Below are 13788 nucleotides of genomic sequence, written 5' to 3'. Positions count from 1 at the left end.
TGCACGGCTGGAGAGAACCGTCTTTCTTGTTTACGAAGAAGAAGCCGGCACCTGCGGGAGAAGAGGATTTACGTATAAACCCCTTAGCGAGATTCTCACGGATATATTCGGACATGGCAGACGTCTCAGCTGGAGAGAGCGGGTAGATTCGACCTCTTGGCGGGATGGACCCCGGTCGTAGTTCCACTGGGCAATCATAGGGACGGTGAGGTGGTAAGGACTCAGCCTCCTTTTTATCAAATACATCCGCAAAAGACCAATAGGCGGAAGGCAGGCCAGCCGGACCAGAAGAAGGTTGAGAAGAAATGATCGGACAAACGGACCTTAAGCATCTCTCTTGACATGGATGTCCCCATCGGAGAACCTCGCCGATGCGCCAGTCCAAAACGGGTTCATGTGTCCGAAGCCATGGAAGACCGAGGAGTAAGGCATGGGACAAGTTGGGCAAGACGTAAAAGGCAATTTTCTCTTGATATAAGGCTCCTACTTGAAGAACTAGTTCCTCAGTGACCATGACGACAGTCTCTTGCAAAAGTCTTCCATCTACGGAGGCAATCATACGAGGATGTTCAAGGGAGATCACGGGAATCCGATACTTCTTCACCTCCTTTAGCCGGATGAAGTTGCCTGCCGCACCCGAATCCACATACGCAACCTCTGAACCACATCTCTGACCTTGGATAATCAAAACAGAAAGGGTAAGGGGTGGAGAGGAAACAGATACACCTAAGGAGGCCTCTCCTACCTGACCTAGGTGGAGGCGTTTCCCGGCCTCTCAGGACAAGAACGAAGAAAATGCGACGCTCCCCCACAGTATAAGCACAAGCCCTGTGCCAACCTCTCTCTACGACGACGTTCAGCCAACTTCACCCGGTCAACTTACATAAGTTCCGGGATGGCACCAGAGGCAGAACTAGAGGGCCAAGGACTAGGTGGTCTAGAGACAGAAGAAGATGATGGCCTAATGGGTCTCCTCTCCCTAGCAGCCTCTCGAGAGCGCTCCTGAAAGCGCAAATCTATACGCGTAGCAAGAGAAATGAGATCCTCCAACGTGGTCGGAGTATCTCGGCCAGCAAGTTCATCCTTAATCTTGCAGGACAATCCTCTCCAAAAAGCCCCTACCAACGCCTCTTTGTTCCACCCTAGTTCAGACGACAATGTGCGGAACCGGATAGCGTATTGCCCGACAGTGAGGGAACCCTGCTGTAAATTAAAGAGCGATTCTGTAGTAGAAGCGAGACGGCCAGGTTCATCAAAGACCCTCCGGAAGGTGTCCAAAAAGAAGGCTATACTAGACACCACCGGATCATCTTGTTCCCAAAGAGGATTTACCCAAGATAGGGCCTCTCCCTCTAAGTGGGACACGATAAAAGCCACTTTGGCCCGATCGGTAGGGTACTGCTGAGGCAGCAGCTCAAAATGTAGATGACATTGATTGAGGAAACCTCGACAAAGCTTGGGATCTCCGCCATAGCGAGGAGGTTTGGCTAAACGAGAAGAAACTGGCAGAGGATCAGGGGTGCGCGAGGAGGTTTGCAAAGCGAGCAAACGGTCATCTACAGAGGCCATATAAGACAAAATGTGAGCTTGGGTATCCCGTTGCTGGACCAACTCTTGCTGGAGACCCGCTAACTGAGTGGCGTTACTAGGATCCGCGGCCTGTAAGGCGGACAAACGGGAGTCCATTGTCTTCATAAGACATAATGCGGGTCTGGTTTTCTCGTAGAAAAACCAACTCCTTTGAGCTGAGGCCCCGGCGGGATCCATGGCCTGATTGTACTGTTACGCTAGGGGGGGCAAAAGACAAGAGTGGACCCACTGGACCGTAATACCGAACCTCCCTCGAGCGAGCGAATCAGATTGGACAACCCCTATACAGGGATAGTTAGGGAGCAAGCTCGAAGGTAACTAGTACTACAAATGCCAGGACCAGGGATCGGCTCCAGAGGAGAAGATAGAAAATAACGAGTGAGAGAACACAAGGAGACGTGGGGAAGAACCATGGAAACGGTAGCAGCAGGATAGGGAGCTCCTAGGATGAGGGGAAACGGAACACAGGGCAGGAAGGCAGGCAACCAGGACTAGACGGAGTAAGCAATGGACCTGAGTGCAGAGCCAAAACACAGAGGAACTCTGGAAAGATTAACTTAACAATCAGGCGCCTTCACAAAGGAAGAGCGGCCTGAAATACTAAGTGGCTGCTTCCTATTGGCCCAGCAATGCTGCCGGGTCAGGTCGTAGCCAGGGATGAAGTGAGTGTGCGCGCGCCCGGTCCCTAAGGAGAAGATGGGAGGAGACCGGGCGCACGCAGAGACACACGCCGGGACCTGGACCAGGAAGAAGCCGGGAGCGCTGGCCGAAGAGGAGGAAGAAGCAGTGACCGTGGCTGTTGTGAAATTGGATTCTGGGCTCCCCCGGTGGCCACTTGTGGAATTGAACTTGTGTGCATCATCCCCTCTGTTCACCTGCTCCTATCAGGATGTGGGAGTCGCTATATAACCTTGCTCCTCTGTCAGTTTCTTGCCGGTCAACAATGTAATCAGAAGCCTTCTGTGCTTGTTCCTGCTACTAGACAACTCCCAGCTAAGTTGGACTTTTGTCCTTGTGTGTTTTTGCATTTTGTTCCTGTTCACAGCTGCTGTTTCGTTACTGTGTCTGGAAAGCTCTTGTGATCGGAAATTGCCACTCTGGTGTTATGAGTTAATGCTAGAGTCTTAAAGGAATTTCTGGATGGTGTTTTGATAGGGTTTTCTGCTGACCATGAAAGTGTCCTTTCTGTCTTCCTGCTATCTAGAAAGCGGACCTCGATTTTGCTAAACCTATTTTCATACTACGTTTGTCATTTCATCTAAAATCACCGCCAATATATGTGGGGGCCTCTGTCTGCCTTTTGGGAAAATTTCTCTAGAGGTGAGCCAGGCCTGTCTTTTCCTCTGCTAGGATTAGGTAGTTCTCCGGCTGGCGCTGGGCATCTAGGGTTAAAAAACGTAGGCATGCTACCCGGCCACTTCTAGTTGTTCGGCAGGTTTAGTTCATGGTCAGTATAGTTTCCATCTTCCAAGAGCTAGTTCTCATATATGCTGGGCTATGTTCTCTCGCCATTGAGAATCATGACACGTGGCGCCGACAGGGGTGAGTATAGATGTAACCTGGGCTTTCTGACCCCCCCCCTCTTCACACTGCATAAAAAGCTCTTCTTTTGACTGCTCCCTCCCCCCTGCATGCAGCTGTAATGTGAAACCAGTGTGCTGTGAACAGGCCTACTCAGCTTTTTAAGAGCATGGTCGGGGAGGGGCATTCCCTTTGTTCTCTTAAACTGGTATATAATTGTGCAGCTTAGGTCTGGAAGCAGGACAAATACATTCTTGGTCTCTGCATCGGCCGGGCCATCACCCAGTGCATTTTCCAATTTCCCATACCCTTGGAAACCGAGAAACAAATTACTGCTTACCCGCATTGCATAGCCAGATCATGTTTGGTGTTAACAGAATGCTAATCTCAAAACAAGATCAATGGTGGTTCTGTCATCGCTATACAAGGTTGCATCCTGGAGATACGGCAGATATGAATGTTCCGTAACTCTGAGTCCCTCTGAGAAAGTGGGAGAGCGTTCCATAACTCAGCCCCCTAAGTGATGTCACGAGCAGGTGTATAAGACAGTGAGACATCATTTTGCTTCAGCTTTTGTCTTTTGTGGGACGAGTTGACGTTTTTATTGGTAAAATTTTTGGCCACATGACACTTTTTGATCGCTTTCTATTCTGAATTCAGGGACACGGAATGAATAAAAACCGGCAATTCATGAATTTCTTTTTTTTTTTTTTTTTGGGGGGGGGGGGTTATGCCATTCCATGTGTGGTAAAATTAGTAACAGAAAAATCGATGAATCCAGCAGGAATGCAGTAGAATCAGTAAATTTATTTCTTCATTTTTTTTTTAAAAGGAAAGGGTTGTATCCTATGGTTCACACTTGTAATTAAGTTATAATTTCTTACAGCATTATGCACACATGGCAGCGTTCTTCCGACGTGTTTCGACTAACGTCTTAATCATGGTGAGTCCATAGTGAGACTAAACTGTTCGTATACTTTTTTTTTGTTTATATTTTTATTTTCATTCAAATATTTATTTAGAGATAGCATATATTGATTTTTTTATTATTTTTTTAAATAGTTTTACAATTATTATTATTTTTTTTTTTTAAACTTACTTTTCCACTTTGTCCCACTATGGGACTATCATTTTTTGCAGGCTGATTGCTTCTATAGCATGGAGATACAGCAGCATCTCTGTGCTGTAGAAACTGTCAGCTCTGCACTGTGCATGATCAGCAAGTTTCCTAGCTCTGGTGATCCGGATGACATCGGGTGACCATGGCAATGATCAGGACCCTGCGACATGCCACGGGGTGTCTGATCCAAAGGCAGAGGGGCTGTCAGGCCTCTGTCGGCTTCCGGAATGCTGCAATCGTGTTCGATTACAGTATTTCGAGGGTTAAAGTGCCGGGAGTGGTCTGCCTCCGCTCCTCGCACCTGGTTCCGGGTGTCAGCTGTCAGAATCAGCTGACACTCGGCGGCGATCGCCTGTGAGCACGGGCGACTGCGTTGACGTAATATTCCGCCCATGGTCAAATTGGCAATGGTCACATGGACAGAATACTACGTCAGATGTCAGAAAGGGGTTAAGATGTTGATTGAGGAGTCAGGGCTCCGGGCACAGCAGGCTTACACGGCTCCTCACCCACCTCATCTTCACTGAAGCTGTAAATGCTGGACCAGACCCCGATACCTCATGCTTGGCCCATGGCTGACTGCTGCTGGGCCATTAGAGCAGGTTCTACTGTGGGTCCATTGATCAGTCACCTACCTGTGTTCCTATTCTTACTCTGTTACTACACAGATCAGAGAAAACAGGAATGAACTGGGCAGAATGATGAAGTGTAAGCACACAGTGCTGTATAAGAAAAGTGCAATGCACTAAGAGGATAAAACCTGTGATGGGAGGAGCAGTTTATTTCTTTATTTTTAATTGGAATGAAGGGGTTATCCAAATTTTTACATACTTTTAACTTTTTTTTTAGTCTTTTACTTTATTTCTTAGTTCCCAAAGACGGACCTCAGCGCTGATGATCTGGCCAATTATTTAAAAGAAAAAATTGACAATATCCAAAAGGAAATTATGTCCCAATCCCCTCATACTATGCACTGTCCTCCCTCCCCCATCTCGCTCACTCTCTGACTTTGAAACAGTCACGGAAGAAGAAGTGATCAGGCTCTTTGAATCTTCTCACCCTACTACTTGCACACGTGACCCTTTTCCCTCACACCTCCTCCAACCAATTCTCTGGTACCAAAAATCCCCGGATGACCAGCCAACACAGAACAATGAACCTCCGAAATCACTTTACTAGTCCATCTGTCAGGAACAAACAATTTCCCCACTGGACAGCGGTCAGGTTTATCAGCCTGAAATTCCTGAAGAACCCGTCATAAATCAGGGGAGATGGCAGAAAGAATCACCCCTTCCTTCAGAATACCGACCGGCTCAAGGACCCCAGGAGAATCAGGCAAAAAGCTCCTAGAGAGGGCATCAGCCTTAACATTCTTAGAACCCGGAAGATACGAGACCACAAAATCAAAACGGGAGAAAAACAGGGACCATCGGGCCTGTCTAGGATTCAGCCGTTTGGCAGACTCGAGATAAATCAGATTCTTATGATCGGTCAAGACCACAATACGGTGCTTGGCCCCCTCAAGCCAATGTCGCCACTCCTCAAATGCCCACTTCATAGCCAACAACTCACGATTGCCGACATCATAATTGCGTTCCGCAGGTGAAAACTTTCGAGAAAAGAAGGCACACGGTTTCATCAAGGAACCATCAGAATTCCTCTGAGACAAAACGGCCCCTGCCCCAATCTCAGAAGCGTCAACCTCAACCTGAAAAGGAAGAGAAACATCCGGCTGACGCAACACAGGGGCAGAAGTAAATCGGCGCTTAAGCTCCTGAAAGGCAGAAACCGCCGCAGAGGACCAATTCGTAACATCAGCGCCTTTCTTCGTCAAATCGGTCAAGGGTTTAACCACACTGGAGAAGTTGGCAATGAAACGGCGATAAAAATTAGCAAAGCCCAAAAATTTCTGAAGGCTCTTCACGGATGTGGGCTGGATCCAATCATGAATGGCCTGAACCTTAACCGGATCCATTTCTATAGATGAGGGAGAAAAAATGAAGCCCAAAAAAGAAATCTTCTGTACTCCAAAGAGGCACTTAGACCCCTTCACAAACAAGGCATTATCACGAAGGATCTGAAATACCATCCTGACTTGTTTCACATGAGACTCCCAATCATCTGAAAAAAATCAAAATATCACCCAAATATACAATCATGAATTTATCAAGATAATTCCGAAATATATCATGCATGAAGGACTGAAACACAGATGGAGCATTAGAGAGTCCGAATGGCATCACAAGGTATTCAAAATGGCCCTCGGGCGTATTAAACGCAGTTTTCCATTCGTCACCCTGTTTAATACGAACAAGATTATATGCCCCCCGAAGGTCAATCTTAGTAAACCAACTAGCCCTCTTAATCCTAGCAAACAGATCAGAAAGCAAAGGCAAAGGGTATTGAAACTTGACCGTGATCTTATTCAAGAGGCGATAATCAATACAGGGTCTCAAGGACCCATCCTTCTTGGCAACAAAAAACAAACCTGCTCCCAATGGTGAAGAAGATGGCCGAATATGCCCCTTCTCCAAGGACTCCTTCACATAGCTCCGCATGGCGGTATGTTCTGGCACGGACAGGTTGAAAAGTCGGCCCTTAGGGAACTTACAGCCTGGAATCAAGTCAATAGCACAATCACAGTCCCTATGTGGAGGAAGGGAACTGGACCTGGGCTCATCGAATACATCCTGGAAATCCGACAAAAACTCAGGAATTTCAGAAGAGGGGGAGGAGGCAATTGACATCAAAGGAACGTCACCATGAACCCCCTGACAACCCCAACTAGTCACAGACATAGATTTCCAATCTAATACCGGATTATGCACCTGTAACCATGGGAAACCCAGCACAATAGCATCATGCAAATTATGCAACACCAGAAAACGACAATCTTCCTGATGGGCTGGCGCCATGCACATGGTCAGCTGTGTCCAAAACTGAGGTTTATTTTTAGCCAACGGTGTAGCATCAATGCCCCTCAAAGGAATAGGACTCTGCAAAGGCTGCAAGGGGAAACCACAACGTCTGGCAAATTCTAAGTCGATTAAGTTTAGAGCGGCGCCTGAATCCACAAATGCCATGACAGAAAATGACGATAATGAGCAGATCAGGGTCACAGATAACAGAAATTTAGGTTGTACAGTACTGATGGTAACAGAGCTAGCGATTCTCTTTGTACGCTTAGGGCAATCAGAAATAACATGAGCAGAATCGCCGCAGTAAAAACACAACCTATTCTGACGTCTGAATCCTTGTCGTTCAGCTCTAGACACAATCCTATCACACTGCATAGGCTCAGGACTCCGCTCGGAAGACAATGCCATAGTGTGCACAACTCTGCGCTCGCGCAAGCGCCGATCAATCTGAATGGCCAGAGACATAGAATCACTCAGAACAGCAGGCGTGGGGAACCCCACCATAACATCTTTAATGGATTCAGAAAGACCCTTTCTGAAAATTGCCGCCAAGGCATCCTCATTCCATTTAGTTAGTACAGACCATTTTCTAAACTTCTGGCAATATGATTCTGCCGCTTCTTGACCCTGAGACAGGGCCAACAAGGTCTTCTCAGCATGATCCACTGAATTAGGTTCATCAGACAATAACCCAAGCGCCTGGAAAAAGGGTGTCTACATTAAGCAACGCCGGATTCCCAGGTTCCAGGGCAAATGCCCAATCCTGGGGGTCACCACGCAGCAGAGATATAATAATTTTAACCTGCTGGATGGGATCACCAGAGGAACGGGGTTTCAGAGCAAAAAACAGTTTACAGTTATATTTAAAGCTCAGAAATTTGGACCTGTCCCCAAAAAACAGATCAGGAGTTGGAATTCTAGGCTCTAAAACCGGAGTCTGAACGATATAATCGGAAATACCCTGTACTCTAGCAGCAAGTTGATCCACACGAGAAGCCAATCCCTGAACATCCATACCAGCGCCGAACTCCTGAGCCACCCAGAGGTAAAGAGGGAAGAAAAAAAAACACAACAGACTATAGAAAAAAAAAAATGGCTCAGCACTTTCCTTCCCTTCTTCTGAGATGCGGTTAACTCATTGTTGGCCAGTTGTACTGTTATGACCTGGTGGCCTAAGAGCAGCATGAGACGTACTCTGGAGAAGGTGGTACCTGTACTGACCGCAGACCCTGAACTTAACACCGCAACTAGAAGTAGCCGTGGAATGTACCTAGCACTCCCTGGACATCTCGACACAGCCGGAGGACTAATTACCCCTAGAGATAGAAAAGGGAAAACTATCTTGCCTCAGAGAAATTTCCCAAAGGATAGGCAGACCCCCACAAATATTGACTGTGAGAGGAGAGGGAAAAAACATACACAGACTGAAATCAGAATTTAGCAAAGGAGGCCACTTCTAGCTAAATAGAAAGGATAGGACAGAGTACTATGCGGTCAGTATTAAAACACTAGAAAATATCCACCACAGAAAATACAAAATCTCCACAGCTAACTAAAGATATGGAGGGTATATCTGCATCTCCAGAGATACCAGCTTGGCTAAACAAATCCTTATACAGACCAAGCTGGACAAGACAAAAAAAACATGGACAAGAACTGAACAATAAGACCACAGCATGTGGACAGCAAAAAATCAAGGCCAGAACTTATCTTTGTTGAAAATAACTGCAAAGCAGAGGAGACCAGGCAGAGATGTGAATCCCCCAGGAACAATGGACAACTGGCACTGGCTAAAGGGTGAAGCAAGACTAAATAGCCCAGTCAGATTTGCAGAAAGTGAACACACCTGATAAATGCTGCGATTCAGAGACAGCAGCGCTACCACTTACAACCACCGGAGGGAGCCCAAGAGCAGAATTCACAACAACCCCCTATATATTCTTCTCATCTGTCTACCACCTATCCGTCCTCTTCAGTGTTGCACCGCCCTACATCTTCTCATCTCTGTCTACCACCTACCAGTCCTCTCCACAGTGCTACACCACAATATATCTCCTCATCCGTCTACCACCTACCCGTACTCTCCACAGTGCTGCACCACCCTACATCTCATCTGTCTACCTCCTACCCATCCTCTCCACAGTGCTACACCACCCTATATCGCCTCCTCATCTGTCTATCACCTACCCATCCTCTCCACAGTTCCACACTGCCCTACTTCTCCTCCTCATCTCTGTCTACCACCTACCAGTCATCTCCACCATGTTGCACTGTCCTACATCTTCTCATCTCTGTCTACCACCTACCCATCCTCTCCACGGTGCTGTACCGCCCAACATATCCTCCTCATCTTGGTCTACCTTCCTAACCGTCCTCTCCACAGTGCTGCACTGCCCTACATCTCCTCTGTACCACCTACCTGTCCTCTCCACAGTGCTGCACTATCCTACATCTCATCTCTGTCTACCACCTACCTGTCCTATTCACAGTTCTGCACCACCCTACATCTCATCTCTACCACCTACCCGTCCCCTCCAAACGGCTGCACCCCCATATCTCATCTGTCTACCACCTACCTGTTGTCTCCAGTGCTGCACCACCCTACATCTCCATCTCATCTGTCTACCACCTACTCATCCTCTCCACTGTGCTGCACTGCCCCACATCTCCTCATCTGTCTACCACCTACCTGTCCTATTCACAGTTCTGCACCACCCTACATCTCATCTCTACCACCTACTCGTCCTCTCCAAAGGGCTGCACCCCCTATTTCTCATCTGTCTACCACCTACCTGTCGTCTCCAGCGCTGCACCGCCCTACATCTCCATCTCATTTCTGTCTACCACCTACCGTTATCTCCATAGTGCTGCACTGTCCTATATCGCCTCCTCACTTCTGTCTACCACCTACCAATCCTCTCCACAGAGCTGCACCCCCCTATATCGTCTCCTCATCTTTGTCTACCACCTTTCCCATCCTCTCCACAGTGCTGCACCCCCTATATCTTCTCTTCATCTGTCTACCTTCCTACCCATCTTCTCCACAGAGCTGCAGCTCCCTACATCTCCTACTTATCTCTACCACCTACCTGTCCTCTCCACAGTGCTGTACTACCCTACATCTCCTCATTTCTGTCTACCACCTACCCCTCCTCTCCTAAGAGCTGCACCCCTTATATCTCCTCCTCATCTCTGTCTACCACCTACCTGTCCTCTCCACAGTGCTGTACCACCCTACATCTCCACCTCATTTCTGTCTACCACCTACCCCTCCTCTCCTAAGAGCTGCACCCCTTATATCTCCTCCTCATCTCTGTCTACCACCTACCTGTCCTCTCCACAGTGCTGTACCACCCTACATCTCATTTCTGTCTACCACCTACTCGTCCTCTCCACAGTGCTGCACCGCCCTACATCTCCTCCTCACTTCTGTCTACCACCTACCAATCCTCTCCACAGAGCTGCACCCCCCTATACTGTCTCATCTTTGTCTACCACCTTTCCCGTCCTCTCCACGGTGCTGCACCCCCCTATATTGTCTCCTCATCTTTGTCTACCACCTTTCTGGTCCTCTCCACAGTGCTGCACCCCCATCTCTGTCTACGTTCCTACCCGTCTTCTCCACAGTGCTGCAGCTCCCTACATCTCCTACTCATCTCCAGTTCTGCACTGCCCTACATCTCCACCTCATCTCTGTCTAACATCTACCCGTCCTCTAAGTTCTGAAACTGATCTAAAATTAACATCCTCCGTCATTTGATCGTCCCACCTCTATCTCTAAAGGTACCGTCACACTCAGCGACGCTGCGGCGATATAGGCAACGAGCCGACCTAAACTAGATCGCTGGAGCGTCGCTGTTAGGTCGCTGTAGAGACGTCAAACACAGCAACTCCAGAACGATGCAGGAGCGATCCAGTGACGTAACGGCGACTCACTTATCGTTCTCGCTGGTTGTTAGCTCCATGTCAAACAGCCGGAGTGTACCGACTGGCTAGAAGGAGACGCTGCGACGCCCCCTATGCTCGTTGCTGGTGTCATTGCTTTTGATGTCAAACATGACGATACACGCCGACCTGGCGACGAAATAAAGTTCTGCACTTCTAGCTCCGACCAGCGATGGCACAGCGGGATCCAGATCGCTGCTGCGTGTCAAACACAACGAGATCGCTATCCAGGACGCTGCAACGTCACGGATCGTTGTCCTTCTCGCTGCAAAGTTGCTGAGTGTGAAGGTACCTTAAGACTTCTCTCATGCTGAGCCAGTTTTCTGGAATGCACTACTCTGAAGATCGGATTAATACCGAGCCTCCCAAATTTGTAATCATTCTTTAAAAACACATCTCTTTAGACAGGCTGATCACCTAACTAATGTAACTTTCCCGTTTCCTCTTTCGCCAGATCTCCACATCCTCCATGTATCCAACAGCACTTGGTGACTGTACAAACAGATCCTGAAGCTTTATCTTCTCATAAGCCCCATGTATTATAATGATGACAGGACATGACAAGCTCGTTTCCTTATAGATTGCAGCACAGCAGCACCATCACTTCTCCTGTAACTGGTGAACGATGTGTTATCCTGTGATGTCCCCATCGTCTATACATGTCTGCGCTTATTATACAGCGCTGCCGAATAGGTTTGTGCTGCAGAAATACTCAACATGGTTATTAGAAGCTGCAACTCACCTTCAGGCAGCCAGATGGCAGCAGAAACATTGAGCTGAGCCAGAGAGTCCGCACACATCTCCCGCTCCTTCATCATCACCCCCAGCAAATCGCACAGCAGATGAGCGCCCCCTACCTGTGGGGGAAAAGGTATAAGACCAAGACACTGTGTACAAGTCACACGGAGGAAACCGCCGGGAGGACCGGAGGAGCAAAATAATGATATCCCCTCTATATACAGACCCTCGCTATCCCCTCTATATACAGACCCTCGCTATCCCCTCTATATACAGACACTCGCTATCCCCTCTATATACAGACACTCGCTATCCCCCTCTATATACACACACTCGCTATCCCCCTCTACATACACACACTCGCTATCCCCTCTATATACAGACCCTCGCTATCCCCTCTATATACAGACCCTCGCTATCCCCTCTATATACAGACACTCGCTATCCCCTCTATATACAGACACTCGCTATCCCCCTCTATATACAGACACTCGCTATCCCCCTCTACATACAGACACTCGCTATCCCCTCTATATACAGACACTCGCTATCCCCTCTATATACAGACACTCGCTATCCCCCTCTATATACAGACACTCGCTATCCCCCTCTACATACAGACACTCGCTATCCCCTCTATATACACACACTCGCTATCCCCTCTATATACAGACACTCGCTATCCCCTCTATATACAGACACTCGCTATCCCCCTCTACATACAGACACTCGCTATCCCCCTCTACATACAGACACTCGCTATCCCCTCTATATACAGACACTCGCTATCCCCTCTATATACACACACTCGCTATCCCCTCTATATACAGACACTCGCTATCCCCTCTATATACAGACACTCGCTATCCCCTCTATATACAGACCCTCGCTATCCCCCTCTATATACAGACCCTCGCTATCCCCCTCTACATACAGACACTCGCTATCCCCTCTATATACAGACACTCGCTATCCCCTCTATATACACACTCGCTATCCCGCTCTATATAGACACTCGCTATCCCCTCTATATACAGACACTCGCTATCCCCTCTATATACAGACACTCACTATCCCCCTCTATATACAGACTCACTATCCCCCTCTATATACAGACACTCACTATCCCCCTCTATATACAGACACTCACTATCCCCTCTATATACAGACACTCACTATCCCCCTCTATATAGACACTCGCTATCCCCTCTATATACAGACACTCACTATCCCCCTCTATATACACTCACTATCCCCCTCTATATACAGACACTCGCTATCCCCTCTATATAGACACTCACTATCCCCCTCTATATACAGACACTCACTATCCCCTCTATATACAGACACTCACTATCCCCCTCTATATAGACACTCGCTATCCCCTCTATATACAGACACTCGCTATCCCCTCTATATACACTCACTATCCCCCTCTATATACAGACTCACTATCCCCCTCTATATACAGACACTCACTATCCCCCTCTATATACAGACACTCGCTATCCCCTCTATATACAGACACTCACTATCCCCCTCTATATAGACACTCACTATCCCCTCTATATACAGACACTCACTATCCCCCTCTATATACACTCACTATCCCCCTCTATATACAGACACTCGCTATCCCCTCTATATACACTCACTATCCCCCTCTATATACAGACACTCGCTATCCCCTCTATATACAGACACTCACTATCCCCCTCTATATACACTCACTATCCCCCTCTATATAGACACTCGCTATCCCCTCTATATACAGACACTCGCTATCCCCTCTATATACAGACACTCGCTATCCCCCTCTATATACAGACACTCACTATCCCCCTCTATATACAGACACTCACTATCCCCTCTATATACAGACACTCACTATCCCCCTCTATATACAGACACTCACTATCCCCCTCTATATACAGACACTCACTATCCCCTCTATAT

At 47.8% G+C, this 13788-nt stretch overlaps 1 protein-coding gene across 2 annotated transcripts in view; it reads right to left on the bottom strand.

The window, feature by feature from the left end:
• The window catches only part of SCTR (secretin receptor), a 231348-nt gene that overhangs the window by 179732 nt on the left and 37828 nt on the right, over positions 1-13788 (bottom strand). Inside the window, exon 2 of one of the 2 annotated variants that reach the window (XM_077273410.1) lies at positions 11837-11951. The exons of the other annotated variant lie outside the window; for it this stretch is intronic. Within the exon in view, the coding sequence (XP_077129525.1) occupies positions 11837-11951 (115 nt within the window). The remainder of the gene's footprint in view (positions 1-11836; positions 11952-13788) is intronic. 2 annotated transcript variants of the gene reach the window in all.

Source organism: Ranitomeya variabilis, chromosome 7 (genome assembly GCF_051348905.1).
Source record: "Ranitomeya variabilis isolate aRanVar5 chromosome 7, aRanVar5.hap1, whole genome shotgun sequence".
NCBI classification, from domain to species: domain Eukaryota; kingdom Metazoa; phylum Chordata; class Amphibia; order Anura; family Dendrobatidae; genus Ranitomeya; species Ranitomeya variabilis.
Note: the sequence above shows the minus strand (reverse complement) of the source record. Positions and strands in the feature narration are given on the sequence as shown.